This window comes from Botrytis byssoidea (genome assembly GCF_014898295.1).
Source record: "Botrytis byssoidea strain MUCL 94 chromosome Unknown BBYS_038, whole genome shotgun sequence".
NCBI lineage: Eukaryota > Fungi > Ascomycota > Leotiomycetes > Helotiales > Sclerotiniaceae > Botrytis > Botrytis byssoidea.
The window spans coordinates 163,383-176,793 of record NW_024065879.1 but is presented as its reverse complement, the minus strand read 5'-3'; the positions used below and the strand labels follow the sequence as shown (position 1 = coordinate 176,793).

Below are 13,411 nucleotides of genomic sequence, written 5' to 3'. Positions count from 1 at the left end.
TAGACAAAGTCTGGAATTGTGTGATCACTTTTTCCAAATCAAGTATAGAATTCCATGCCCTACCGTTTTGAATGACTGAGATCCAAAGAGTAGTTCATGGTTCCATCAGGTAACATGTACGAGTACTTGTCAAGAGATTCTCGTACTATCTTCTTAGAGCTGGCGAGAAATTCATAATGGTGAGGATCATGAACATTAGGATTTTTAGATTGCATTGTTAATAAGTGGTCGGGTAGGTTTACATAGATGGATGGTGTTGATGTTTGGTCATGTGATGTGTATGATATGACGTGATTTTGAGAGGAGGGAGGGAATGGGAGGGATTGGGGTGGCAAGAAAGGAAAATGAACTGGAGAATATCTGGGTAAGCTTTAAGATGATGTGAATACTAGGTATTGTTTAGAGAGATTTTGTATGTTATATGTATGTGGAGGGAGCTGGGGAGGTGGTTCTGTGTATGAGGGTTTGAGTGGTAGAGAAGTGTTATTCGAGACTGTTACTAGACATCTGTGATCAGAACTTTGCCCTTCCTTCCTATTTTTTCCCATTATCTGATGAATGAGGGATAGTGGGTAATAGGCTGAATGAATACTAGGTATTCTTCAGATTCTCCCCAGGTGGATGCTTCCTGTCGTTCCTTGGCAGAGTCAGTCATGGAATTCTGATTCACGACAGCTGAACAATCACTTTTCGATGAAATCATGAAGAAAAGCGCTGCCCGCTACAAGGATGCGATTGGATTTGGAGATTCCTGCTCAGACCCTATTGATCGAGGGAGTGCCCGGTGTGGAGATCTTCAGTGCGTAGTGCTTGCTTGTGTGGGTTTCGACAGTTGTGTACGCTAGGCGGGTATGTAAGGTTATATGGATGCGGTTAGGGCTGGGTGGCTGTTTGTCAATTTTACGAGGTCGAGACTATCTATTGTTCGAAATTTTGGGGGGTGGAGATCACCTTGAACTTTATATTGTTGTTTTTGATGATATGGGAGATTCGCGATGTGATGTTCAAGAAGGAATACGATAAACCACGAACGGAATCAGTGTATACATTCGAGTGAGGTATATGGAATACTGCTAGTGAGATGAAGCTCGAAGATGAAATAGCATTAAGCTTTTCTAAGACACCTATCTATCTATCTCATCTCGCCCACATCTGTCGAGATCTGCAAGTGCAAGGTTGTCGGATGATTCTCATCTGATTCGCTCGCGATTGACCACTCCCTGGTAAGAACATATCTGCTTCTGCATATCTCTGCATTGGCCTTATCATTCTGCTTATCCTTCTCCGGTTCGATATCTATCGCGTAGTACACGATATGCAAATGCGATGAGGGGAAGGAGGGGGTTTTAAATATGGATAGAAAGTTACCTACCTACCTTATAGGTAAAGTTTGAGTTTAGGTGGGATGAGGTATTTAATCAAATGTTTATTTATACCACAGACCGAGGTTCTTCGTTCCCTCTTCTGTCGTTCTTGGTCTTGGTCGTTTGTTTTTTGCTTTGAAGTGCGGTTCGAAGCCTGAGACTGGAGGAAAGAAGGGTTTGCTCATAGATACGGTCAAGAGGTCATTTGCTGTTGTTGAAAAGAGGCAAAACGTAACGATGCGTTCTTTCACTTCGATACCATATGTTCCTACCGGAAGACAGATTAAAGAACGATGCACAACGGTCAGAGCATGGCAATTGCCGAAACAGAAAAGTGCGTTGGCGCCAGAGCATGTTTGGACGAATGAGGATATGGATCCAGTGAAGAAGGAAAATCAAACTTGGACTTTGTGGACTTGGTGAGTTTGTTATTTGTGATTTCGTGAGGTTGTGTTGAGAGTTGATCAGGGGCGGAGATAGGGAATGCTGGTGGATATTGGGTTGATTTGGGGAATAGATGAGAGATAGAATGCGGTGAGGTATTTGCTGATAATATAAAATGTAGGATGGCATATTGGGCAACTGACACAATCACTCTGAGTACTTGGGAGACGGCGAGTAGTGTTCTGGCGGTGGGTTTAACGTGGAGAGAAGCAATTCCAATTGTGAGTTTATTTGACATCTTTTTATATAGCATGAACATCTCATAAACATCACGCCAAAGCTGACAAGCACAAAAGATGGTAGTAGGAACGACCTGCGTTGCGATTCCCGTGGTACTCAATGGAGCTATCGGTGCAAAATTCCATATTCCATTTTCAGTAGCAATTCGAGCGTCTTTTGGATATTATTTTGCATATTTTTGTATAGTTTCGAGAGCAGTACTGGCGATGTTTTGGTTGGGTATAGTAGGCGCGGGCGGAGCGCAGTGTGTTACGATTATGATATTGGCTATTTGGCCTAGTTATGCAAATGTGCCGAATCATATCCCAGAGGATCAGGGAATCACTACGCAGGGGATGATCAGGTATGACATTCTACTGAATTAACAGTAAGAGATACTGATGACACTATCTTTAGCTACTTTCTCTTCTGGATAATTCAACTTCCGCTCCTTCTTATACCCCCTACTCGTCTCCGATATCTCTTCGTTACAAAACTCATCGCAGCCCCTGTCGCCGCACTTGCAACCATGGGCTGGTGTATCCACAAAGCCGGCGGCTCAGGATCGATCTTCGACCTCCAACCTACCGTCTCCGGATCCACCAAACCATATCTCTGGCTTTCCTGCATGTCATCAGTCACAGGCACGTGGGCTACACTATCATGCAATATCCCCGATTTCTCCCGCTATGCACGATCTTCCAAAGGCCAATTCATTCAACTTCCCTTCCTTCCTCTCATCTTTACCCTGTGTGGTACTATTGGTATAATCACCACCTCAGCCACCGGAGTCATCTATGGAGAACCCCTCTGGAACCCCCTCGATATCCTCGCCAAATGGCTAGAACTGGGGCACGGCGGACGGGCCGCAGCATTCTTCGCAGCCGCCGCCTGGTACATCGCACAAGTCGGCACAAACATCACCGCAAACTCTATCAGTGCAGCAAACGATCTCACCGTTCTCTTCCCCCGCTACATCAACATCGAGCGCGGCTGCGTCATCGCCGCCATCGTCGGCGGATGGGTCATCGTCCCGTGGAAAATCATCAGCTCGGCCCAAACCTTCCTCTCTTTCATGGGCGGGTATGCCGTGTTCCTCGCGCCCATTGCGGGTATTCTCGCGGTGGATTACTGGTTGGTGCGGAAACAACATCTGGATGTTCCGGCGCTCTACGATCCCCTCGGAAGATATCGATACGCGTATGGAGTTAACTGGCGCGCGCTGTTGGCGTTGCTGCTAGCGGTGTGTCCAAATCTGCCCGGGTTGGCGTATAATATTGCGTTGAAGACGGATGAGCAGACGGGGGTGAAAACGGATGAGGTGAGGATTAGTCAGGGTGCGGAAAATCTTTATTCGTTTGATTGGTTGTTTGGGTTTGTGGTGAGTGTGGTGGTTTATGTGGGGGTGAGTTTGGTTTGGCCGGCGAGAGAATCGTTGGTTGAGAGGTCGTTTTATGGGGATGTGGTGGAGGGGGAGGAGGTGAGGAGAGGAAGCGAGGGAGAGAATGCTGAGAGTGGGTTGGAAGGGGTGTGGGTTTCTGGGGATGCGGAGAAGAGGTGAGGAGATGATGCAGGATGGGGTTGAAGAGCAGAAAATATGAAGTGAATATTGTATTGCTTAACCTTTACGCGCTGATGAAATCGTAGATGAGATGTTCATATACCATCCAATAGACATAAAGAATGGGACGGGATGGATAATACGATATGATTTGGCAATACCCTAAATCCGTGGCATTGCTATGATAGGTATACAATAAACATTCTCGGCTGGTAAACTAGATACAGATTTTTGGTATATAACCGCAGACATGATACCAGGAAACGAATACAACGATATGATTATGTTGACCATGCAAGCTTCTGCTCGTTGACCTATATCTACCTATCTACTTTGAGCAGTTGAAATGTTCGTTGTGTGATAGGATATATGGAAATAATCTACAGTTCTACAACAAATTGAGAGAAAAAATAGAAGATAAAGAATATCAAAATACGCGTGTAGAGAAACATGGGAAATCTACCAGTTCGGTAAGAAAAGAATGTTCAAGCGAGGCTGACTTTCTTCGTTGAATAGGTAGGGAATGAAATATTGGCATATGTAATCTTACATTGGAGATGATATATTTATCACGCGTGCATCTTCATTCTAATATCCATCAGATATTATTTACTGTGTTTATTCGAATCACAATTATAGATTCGTTCACTCATCTTATCAAGTAGGAATCATAAGCTTGAAAAAGTCGTATATACGTTACTTATTACTCCTATCCTTTCACATTTTCGAAACAACTCGTGGTAACATAGTACAGATAACATAATTACGAATAACAGCATTCAAACAGTCAAGAAAGAAGAGAGAAAAGAGATAATTATGAACGACGAGAAGAAAGTACAGATAGGAAAGAATTCGCAAAATCAATGTCAATATCAAAATCAAAATCTCGGAGCAAAATTCAAACCACGCCAGTAACCATCACAATCCCACTAAAACTAATCATTCCTCTTCACCCGATAGACTTTTATCCTCCCGATCTAGTTCTATACCTCTTCACCTTACGAACTGGACTCGGGCTCCGATTCGAATTAGGTGTCGAAGTAACTTGCTCCGAACTGTCATTTGCGCCCTGCTCCTCCTGCTCGTGTACTTGTGCCTGTTCTGAACTCTCACCTCCACTCGACTCGTACTGTTTTACTCGCGACGCTTCGGCTTCGTAATTATCCATCAGATTTTTCCAATCCTGAGGCTTTACCTCTTTCGTTTTCCCCGCATCTTCATCTTGATCTATACCGTGCATGGATTTTCGTCGGCGATTCTGTCGACTCGATCTTCGCACGGGTTCGGCTTCAATCTCTGGACTCGGAGTCTGGATTGCCGTGCGTCGACGCGTCGTACGATTAGAGGATGGGTATAAGTCCGCTTCTGGAATTGCGGCGGATGCTTTACGTTTGGTGGGGGAGTAGGGAAGTGGAGGTGGTTGGCTGATTGATTTGGGAGTGTGCGTGGAGTATGATTTATCGTATGAGTCTAGCGGAGCTGCAAAGGACCGGTGTCGTCTGGTAGGTGTTGGCTGCGAGACTTCGATTGCAACCCCGGGGTCGGTTTCCGCTTCAGATGGGGGCTCGTAATCGCCGGCTTGGAAAAGATTCTCATCGTCTCCGTACTCTACATAATCGGCTTCGATACTTTGTTGTAAGTCGTCGCCGGAAGTTAGGTATGAGGGGTGACTCGCGTGACCTGTTTGGAGGTGGCTGGAGTCGGAGTACTGGAATCTGGATCCCCCTCCACCTCCTAATCCGCCACCAAACCAACCCGCTCCTGCTCCACTCGCCCCTTGTCCCTGGCCTGGCTCAGGAAGTGGTGTAATGTTTCGCAAGCGCGTACGAGCATTCATCGCATTGGCCTTTTGGAAATGATCTACCAATTTTTTGAGTTCATTCGGATCTCTGCCCTTAGACGCACCATGTACATCCGCGATACCTTGATAGTCGCGATGACGATAATGATCCACAACGAGAAGATTGTCGTCGGGATCCGAGCCGGGTACAGCGATTTGCTTGCTACAGCCAGGGAATGGACAAGTAAATGGGAGACTTTTGCTTTGATCGGTATCGAAATGTGTAGCCATGTGTATAAATATTTGCCTACGCGTCTGGTTGATCGTATGGTATTTGCAACCTTTGCGAGACCAAGGACATGCTCCAAGACTACTCCTATCTTCAGCGTACGCTCGTCTTTCATCCATAGGACGTCTCGACTCTCGTTCGGCTAAAGCTCTTTCGCTTTCTACGAGCTCGTTCTCCCGTTGGGTAATCCAGGAGAGTGTGGCTGCGTTCTTGGCCGCAATGCGATTGAGTGTTGCAGTTCGTGCCTGAAGCTCTGAATGGGGAGGGGTGAATCAGTTATGGTTAAAGGACCCGTAAGGGGACGAGGTGCAATCCAGATACGCTTAATAAGGGTTTCAAGATCTGAGAGGAAGAAAGGGATATCAGCTTGATACCCTATGGAAACAAAGGAATGGAGGAAGGAAGATTTAGGAAGGAATTATGTGCATAGAAGAAATAAGTAAATATAGTGAACATACCTTCTACTCGTTGTCTCAAGTTCTCTGGTTCTTTTGTTCTAATAGAACAATATACTCTATGATCATCCAATTGAGCTTCAGTGGCACCAAGCAACCTTGTGCCACATCTCAAGCAAAAAGCTTTTGGCAAACCTTGTGGAGATGTGCAGTGCTCATCATGCGTAGTGATTTCATCGTTGCTCCATGCACTCTTATCAATGCCACATTTGGTACAGAACTTCTTATCCTGAACACGACGATACTTAGCGGTACAATTTATAACGTGCTGACCCCGTTCTTCTTCATCCTCCGCGGTACGATTTTGACCACAATCGCCGCAGAATGAAGGTTCTAGATCGAGTGGTCCACGATCTGGTTGATCAAGGCATACATATCTGTGATGAACTAGTTCAGCATGATTGCAGATGGCGGTGCGAAGTCCGCACTTGTCACAGAATTCGACAATTCCTGGTATGTGGTCTGCCGTGTGGCGAAGAACTTGTTCGGCTGTAAAACCACTCAATTTGCCATCGCATACAGGACATTCAATGCCGTTCCAGAAATTTCGAATCATTTCTGTGTCTGTTTCTACTTGATGAGTTTCAAGATGCTCTTTCTTTTGCTCCATGGTCATGATTGACCACGATTCTCGCTCACAGAGAGGACATTGTCCCTCTTTTTGGAGTTGAACTAGATGCTGTCCATAATGGCGTTGTATTTCAGCATGCTCATAGCCCGCCATGGTCACGGAGCAGATGAGACAGTTGTGAGATCGCTCTAACAAACCATTTCTTAACTTCTGATTTTCTTCTACCAGGTTTAAGATATCAGTAGGGGTCAGTCGTTGTGTATAAACTGCAGGAGTTGAGAGAGAAACTCCTAATGTCAATTCTTTACTAGGCCCATATGTTGGTGCTGAAGGATCCAGGCCTGGCTCAATGACCGATTGGTCTTGAATATAGGAGCGACGCTGTAATGCATCCTTACGATGTTGATCTGTCATCCAAGTCTCCCATTTTGGAGTGATGGCCTTTTCGGCAACGGGTGCAATGAGTCGTGTCTTGTTGATACGAGGCTTTTGTGATGCTTCGGCAACAGGCGCCACAGGAACTGGATTAAGTTCCACCGGAGCAGGGGGCGGAATTTGACGGGTATGTCTATAGCCCCAAGGAATTGTATCCGGTTGCACTGTGGAGTGTTAGTTAGTCATATCGGCTGAAGCATGGCGAAACTCACTAAAAGGTCTAGTTTCTCTTCGTTCAATAAATATGTCGGTTTCTGTGAGCCAATCAAAGATGTATTTTCTCCAGTAACTCTCTGTGGTTCTTCGATCTACTGCAAATGAACGGTTTGTCTTTGTTTGGAGTAAAACAAAATTCGAGTCAAGAGCATGATCCCAATCATCATACATTTCTCTCATGTTTGCCCTGAAGTTCTCAAGGGAGGTATTGTGTTGTTCGTCTGTTGTATCCCACTGCCAGATACGTTCACCTTCGATATTATCATGAAGTGTGAACACTTGATACTCCGGACGGAACCAGATATTCGAGAAATTTTGCACTTGACCGAGGAAAGCAGTTCTAATCATATTGCCCTTCTCAGCGTCTGGTAAGTCCTCATCAATTTCCATAATGACAGGTGGCAGGTTCTCTTCACGTTCTATAGCACTGAACCACATTGCGACAAGACTGCCGTTCGGGAATCTTGAATTCTGGCTATGACGATGGACCTTTCTCAGTCGTTCTACAATGTGACTATAAATATGCTGATACTCATTGCGTTCGAATGCAATATCCCTCTGGTAATCATCGCCAATGAGATGGAGATAAATTGTATCCTCGGGCTTTTTTCTCATGTCGGTATGAGGTGGAATCGTTATAGTGAGTTGACATGACAAAGCAACATCTTTTTCAGCATCAGATTCATCATCAGGTTCTGCAGCAGGTTTTGGAAGATTTTTCTGTTGCTTGACTCGTTCAACAACCCACTCCCAAGTTTGAGGGGTTACTTCCATACCGCCAAAATTAAGAGCCTGTTCGCGGACCCCTTCCTGTGTGGTGGAAAGTCGTGGATTGCGTGAAGGACGATCCTGACCGTAAATGGCAAGGAAAGCTCTGACAAATGAGGGCTGTAAGTGGTTTAGACAGTATGGTATCGCGGGGTTGAGGACCGAGGGTATTTTCCAGTAACTTTCCGCATTTTCTTGTTGACTGTGTAACCTGACTATTTGACTATCCTGAGGCGGTTCGACGACTTGGTGTTGTGATGGTGCGTAACCACTCATATTGCGTACGAAGACGCTTGTTTTATTACTCGCACCGATAAGAAATTTATCCCTGAGGGAGAGGAAATCGTTCCTATATTGTGTTCGGGTAAAATGTAAGGGCGGTAAAATGCGATCCTCAGTATGAATATCAACTAAGAAAGACCAATCTGATCTCGGATCTATATTCAAGAGTTTCGTGACGGTGTCTTTGAAGGCAAGGTATGTTGGTCTGGTAAGTTTCTTCCCAAAATACGAATAGATGGAATGCTGAGATGTTTTTTTATCATCATCGGGGAATTCTTTTGCCAAACGTCGTAAATCCTCATAGAACATAGGAACATCTTCACCAGGAAAGCGGTCTTCAATTACGATACTGAGTTGGTCGTGATCAACTTTGCCGATGACTTCCTCGATACTTGGCCACTTCTTTTCAAAATCTTCTTGTGAAGCTATTGAAAACGAGATTTGTAGTGGCTTGTCAATCTTACGTGGATCTACCTGGCGATAGATATCAACATTGAAGTGCAAGTCCATATCCTTCGGGTGCCCAACAAGCCTATGAGCTGAAATGAGGAATTCTCTTGGGACCAGATGTGTACGGCGAGCCCTGTGCTTAGGACTTGGGCCCAGCAGGTTAAGATAAAGCCCTCGTAGCAGAGGGGTGCGCTCACGACGATCCGCACCGCCACGCATATTGACGGTTGAGCCCCATTCGCCATCAGTACTATCTGCTAGGTCTAATTCCTCAATAGACCCAGCGCCACCTCGCATGCTTACTCGAGGACCTATTGATATTAGCAGATGCATCACAAGGAAGTTTTGGTAACGAACGTCGGATGATTTGGTATCCAAAAGATCTCTCGATATACGAATCCAGAAATTCTAGAGGCTTCTCGGAATAGATAATTCTCTGTGTTCGCGGGGGAGAAGGTGCGGGGTCTTCTTCATCGTCTTCATCGTCTTTCCAATCCGGAGTGAGGACCATGATATTGTTCAATGTCATTGGTGCCACAGGAAGACCAAAGTGGACCATTGTCATTTTTGTTGCAAGATTGTCGAGCTGGCCGTCGAAACGCCCGCCAGGGCCAATGTTCTCATAGTATTCTTTACTTTGTTCATCTCGAACTGCTTGCACTTCTTTACTCCACGCCTGAGGATTGATCAAAATCTTTTGCATCTCTTCATAGTTGTCATCAAGAACATCGGATATTCTCTCGGATTTGATAAGTTCGGCATAATATGCACGAGTTTGCCGCCACAAACGATCCGTAGGGCGAATGTCTGGCATCCATTGTAAACTTCGACTCTTGTTATTAATCTCGTCGTAGTTTTTCTTGTCTAATTCTTCGTCAAAATATTTATCAATAGCTTTAGCTTGTTCGCGTCGTAATTGAGCAACTTCCTGCTCCGAAAGAGGTCTAGCATTTCGAGGAGCAACAGGTATCTCGACTGGTTCCACGGGACGAGGCAAGAAATATTCTCTTATAATTGAGATTATACCTCGTAGGGTTTGTATGGGCGCGATTCCTGCCATAATCGAAGATGTTTATAGTGTAAAAGGTAGGGAATAATGATGGAGATACTATCTGAATAGATAGAAGAACAAAATCAAGGGGAAGAAGGTACTCCGAATTTCAGAGAAGACAGAGCTCTAGCAACTGAAGCTTCTAATCATTTCTTTGTTGTTTCAAGTGACGGAAAAGAAATATCAAGGACAAAATCTTTAGCTTAGACAGAACACTTGTCCTAGACCTCTGGTCTCATAGTCGTGAAATTGCATTGTTGATGCTCTTTGATAATAGCCAAAGAGCAATGCATACGATGATCTTGAGTGACTAAAGACTATTCATGGACGTTTGAATAAGGAAATACGTTGTTTGCGGTCGTGAAACTCAAAGAGTTACTCATTCTTTGAATACATTCCTTGAAGTTGAAACCTCAAAGGTTCATTGGGCTGTGATGTGCGACAACAATATTTACGGTGAATGAGGTGCTGAGATACTGATGAATTGGGCTCCAAAGTATCATGATAGCATAATGAAATATCGATTCCATAAGGAAAGGATTGATGGTATGATTGATCATGAAGTGCTGCATCAAGCTGAGTTCGGCAAAAGACGAAGAAGAAAAACGGAAAGGGAGGAAAGCGGTGAAAGTCCAAGTCACATGATTTTGCTCAATTCATCAAATAAAATTTTCTGGTTTCCTCATATAGATCGTGCTGAACTTCATTATGCTGTAATCACATCAAAACGCGGCATCGACATTTGTACAAACTTATGATACTTTAGGTAGAGTACCTGGCCGTTGATATTATATCGAAGGCAACGAAAAAGCCATCACCGTCTGTTCCCATCTTTTTATCACATGCCAAGTCACGTGGCTGTGGCTTCCAAAGTGTTTTTCATAACTTGGATATCTTACTATCTTGGAATTATAACTGTTATTATGTCTAAGTCTTAAAAACACCATATATTGACATACACCTCAAACCTATTCAGCACTCGTTTGTTTCTTCGACTTCTCTGGCCATCTCGTTCTTCTTCTGGCCTTCACATAGAAGTTATTCGGGCGGACCAATTGAAATTCCGGATCATATTCCACTGGTTCATTGCCCATCTTTTCAAACTCATATCTATACACCAACATTGAAAGAATGACCCTGACTTCTTGCAATGCGAAATTGAAACCAATGCACATTCGAGGACCAGCAGCAAAGGGCACATAGGAAGCCTTGTGTCGACTTTTAACCTTTTCCGTGTTCCAACGATCAGGATTGAAATCTGCTGGCGAGTCCCAAACCTTGGGGTTGTTGTGAATGTGATGAATGGCAATAATCATTATGGAGCCTTTTGGAATACGATAACCACCAGGAATGATTACATCTGCGAGAGCGGTACGACCTGGTTGATAAGATGGATTGTGGAGACGTTGTGTTTCTTTGATGAGGATCCCGAGGAATTCCAGTGAATTTGCAAGGTCGGGTGTCCACTCTGTATCATTCTTGATATCGTGGTCAACCAATTCCTGGAGCAAGCGTTCCTGGTTACCTGGGTATGAAGCAATGCTAAACAGGAGCCAACTGAGAAGTGAAGCCGTAGTAATGAATCCAGCTCCAACAGTCACTAATGCCGCATTGTTGCGGTATTTTTCTGCAAGCTTGTGGCCTTTTTCATCAGTCGCTCTCACCAAGTAGTCAACAATACAGGTTGCCTTCAAAGCTGCATCTTGAATGGGTAAATCCTCCGTTCCACCACCTTTGACATTTCTAATAGCTTCTTCTATTAATTCCTTCACGTGCGCTTTATTGTCCTTCAATTGCTTTGGTGCTCCCCATGGCATATGAGAGTACCAATCTCCCATTGTCGAAACTTTCTTGTTGAGCTCCAAGTTTCTACCAACAGTCCTTACGAGGTCATGAAGAGGTGCATCGATCGAGTCAAAATGATGCATATCCATTCCCAAAGCTAGTTTTCCAATCGCAGTAGAACCCATTTTGAACATATACTGATATACGTTCCAAGCTTCATCTTTCTTGTCTAGCTCATCAAAGACTTTAAAAGCCTGTTCCGCTGTGTCTTGCATTTGAGGTGTATAATGTCTGACGGCTTTTGGGCTGAGCGCCGGTGCCAAGAACTTATGTGCTTCTTTCCATGCTTCGGTATCAGTATCGGATAGGAAAACACCTGCCATAGGATCTTTTATACCATAAAGAGGATGATCGGAATTTATCACTTTCGACCAGTAACCTCCTTCTCCAAAACACACATCGGCTACCTTTGGATCGTTGGTATAATATGTCGTACGACCCATGTCTGTCGTTTTGAACACTGGTCCATACTGTTCGAACAAACGTTGGTGATTTCCAAGATGGTCGGGATACACTTCGTAATAGCTTCCAGCGATAGGGAGGCCTGTTGGTCCAGGAACATCTCTGACTTGGTTTCCATCGATTAGAATACCGATTGGAGAAGATACATCTACGAAGTTATCAAGATCATCAAGAATTCCATCTTTATCGGTTTGAAACGAGATTCCTGATTGTAGGTTAAATCTTGCATGGCTAATCATATATTGTAGACCTACCTGATGGTTCCGCAATGGAAAACTTTTGAGCGACAGTGTATTGTAGGAACTCAAATGTATTTTGAAGATCGACTTCAAGTGCTTGAGATGTCCTCGCTGGCTGTCCCAGTAAGAAAAATGACTTCTCCACCATGGTTTTATATATATATTCGTATGCAAAGAGACAAACAAGAGAAAATGAGGTCAATGGAGGGGAAGGCGAGTATCAAGCTAGAGAAGAAATATGAGAACTCAATGATTCAATTGCCCCCTTTATGGTATACCAACTTGCTAAAGATTCCAGAACATAAATGTCAAGTTATAAACTATCTATTCTAAAATTATACCAGGCGGACTTACCGGCAGAATTTGTTTCAGATGCATATTTTGGTTCCAGTCAATGAAGTCATAATTTGTTTAAATGAAATCTTTTGAGTACTACCGGTAAATGTTTACCGCGGTTCCTCGGTACATTTCTTCATCAATTATTACAGGGTTCCAAATGTGGTGAAAAATCAATCGAGAAACTCAAATAGCCTTGGAATAATTGGATCAAGCCCATACGGCCTTATTTAAAGAGGTTAGTCTCCAGAATGGAGAGCGGCAGATAGACGGCTAGTCAGTTGGTGGGTCTCCGTGGACGGTCCTTCCATACTAGTTTGGAAAGCTCCTGGGACTTTTCTGATCGTTGACATGGAACCATCTTGCCTTGGCTTAAATGTCTTTGATTGTATACTAAGAGATGGTGTACGTTTCTCACCAAATCTTGAAACTCGGATTGATTGATGAAAGCGACGCTGTACATTGAGGTCATCTCCACATATACGACATATGCATAAGTTGAAGTGACCTCGGGATCAAGAACCAGTGGCGTCGACGGAGATAAGTCAAAGCTGCATCCTCGGTCTTTCAGAGATTTAGTTCTTCCTTGAAGTTCCTTCCTTCCTCCCTCCATCTCCGTGCATCGAAAATCTTGTTCGTTGTGT

The 13,411-nt window shown here is 44.2% G+C and overlaps 3 protein-coding genes across 3 annotated transcripts; 1 reads left to right on the top strand and 2 right to left on the bottom strand.

Moving 5' to 3' along the window:
* Positions 1–1,311: 1,311 nt before the first annotated feature.
* On the top strand, positions 1,312–3,588 carry EAE97_011550 (uncharacterized protein; the record flags this gene model as incomplete). The annotated part of the gene is made up of 4 exons (XM_038882065.1): positions 1,312–1,783; positions 1,930–2,029; positions 2,105–2,391; positions 2,445–3,588. The coding sequence occupies exons 1-4, from the start codon at positions 1,602–1,604 to the stop codon at positions 3,586–3,588; spliced, it is 1,713 nt and encodes a 570-aa protein (XP_038727116.1). The 5' UTR covers positions 1,312–1,601.
* Positions 3,589–4,552: 964 nt separating this feature from the next.
* EAE97_011549 (uncharacterized protein) lies at positions 4,553–9,894 on the bottom strand (the record flags this gene model as incomplete). The annotated part of the gene is made up of 4 exons (XM_038882064.1): positions 4,553–5,910; positions 6,116–7,282; positions 7,331–9,145; positions 9,192–9,894. The coding sequence occupies 4 exons, from the start codon at positions 9,892–9,894 to the stop codon at positions 4,553–4,555; spliced, it is 5,043 nt and encodes a 1,680-aa protein (XP_038727115.1).
* Positions 9,895–10,853: 959 nt separating this feature from the next.
* On the bottom strand, positions 10,854–12,579 carry EAE97_011548 (uncharacterized protein; the record flags this gene model as incomplete). The annotated part of the gene is made up of 2 exons (XM_038882063.1): positions 10,854–12,397; positions 12,447–12,579. 2 exons carry the CDS (start codon positions 12,577–12,579, stop codon positions 10,854–10,856), a joined length of 1,677 nt encoding a protein of 558 aa, XP_038727114.1.
* Positions 12,580–13,411: the final 832 nt, after the last annotated feature.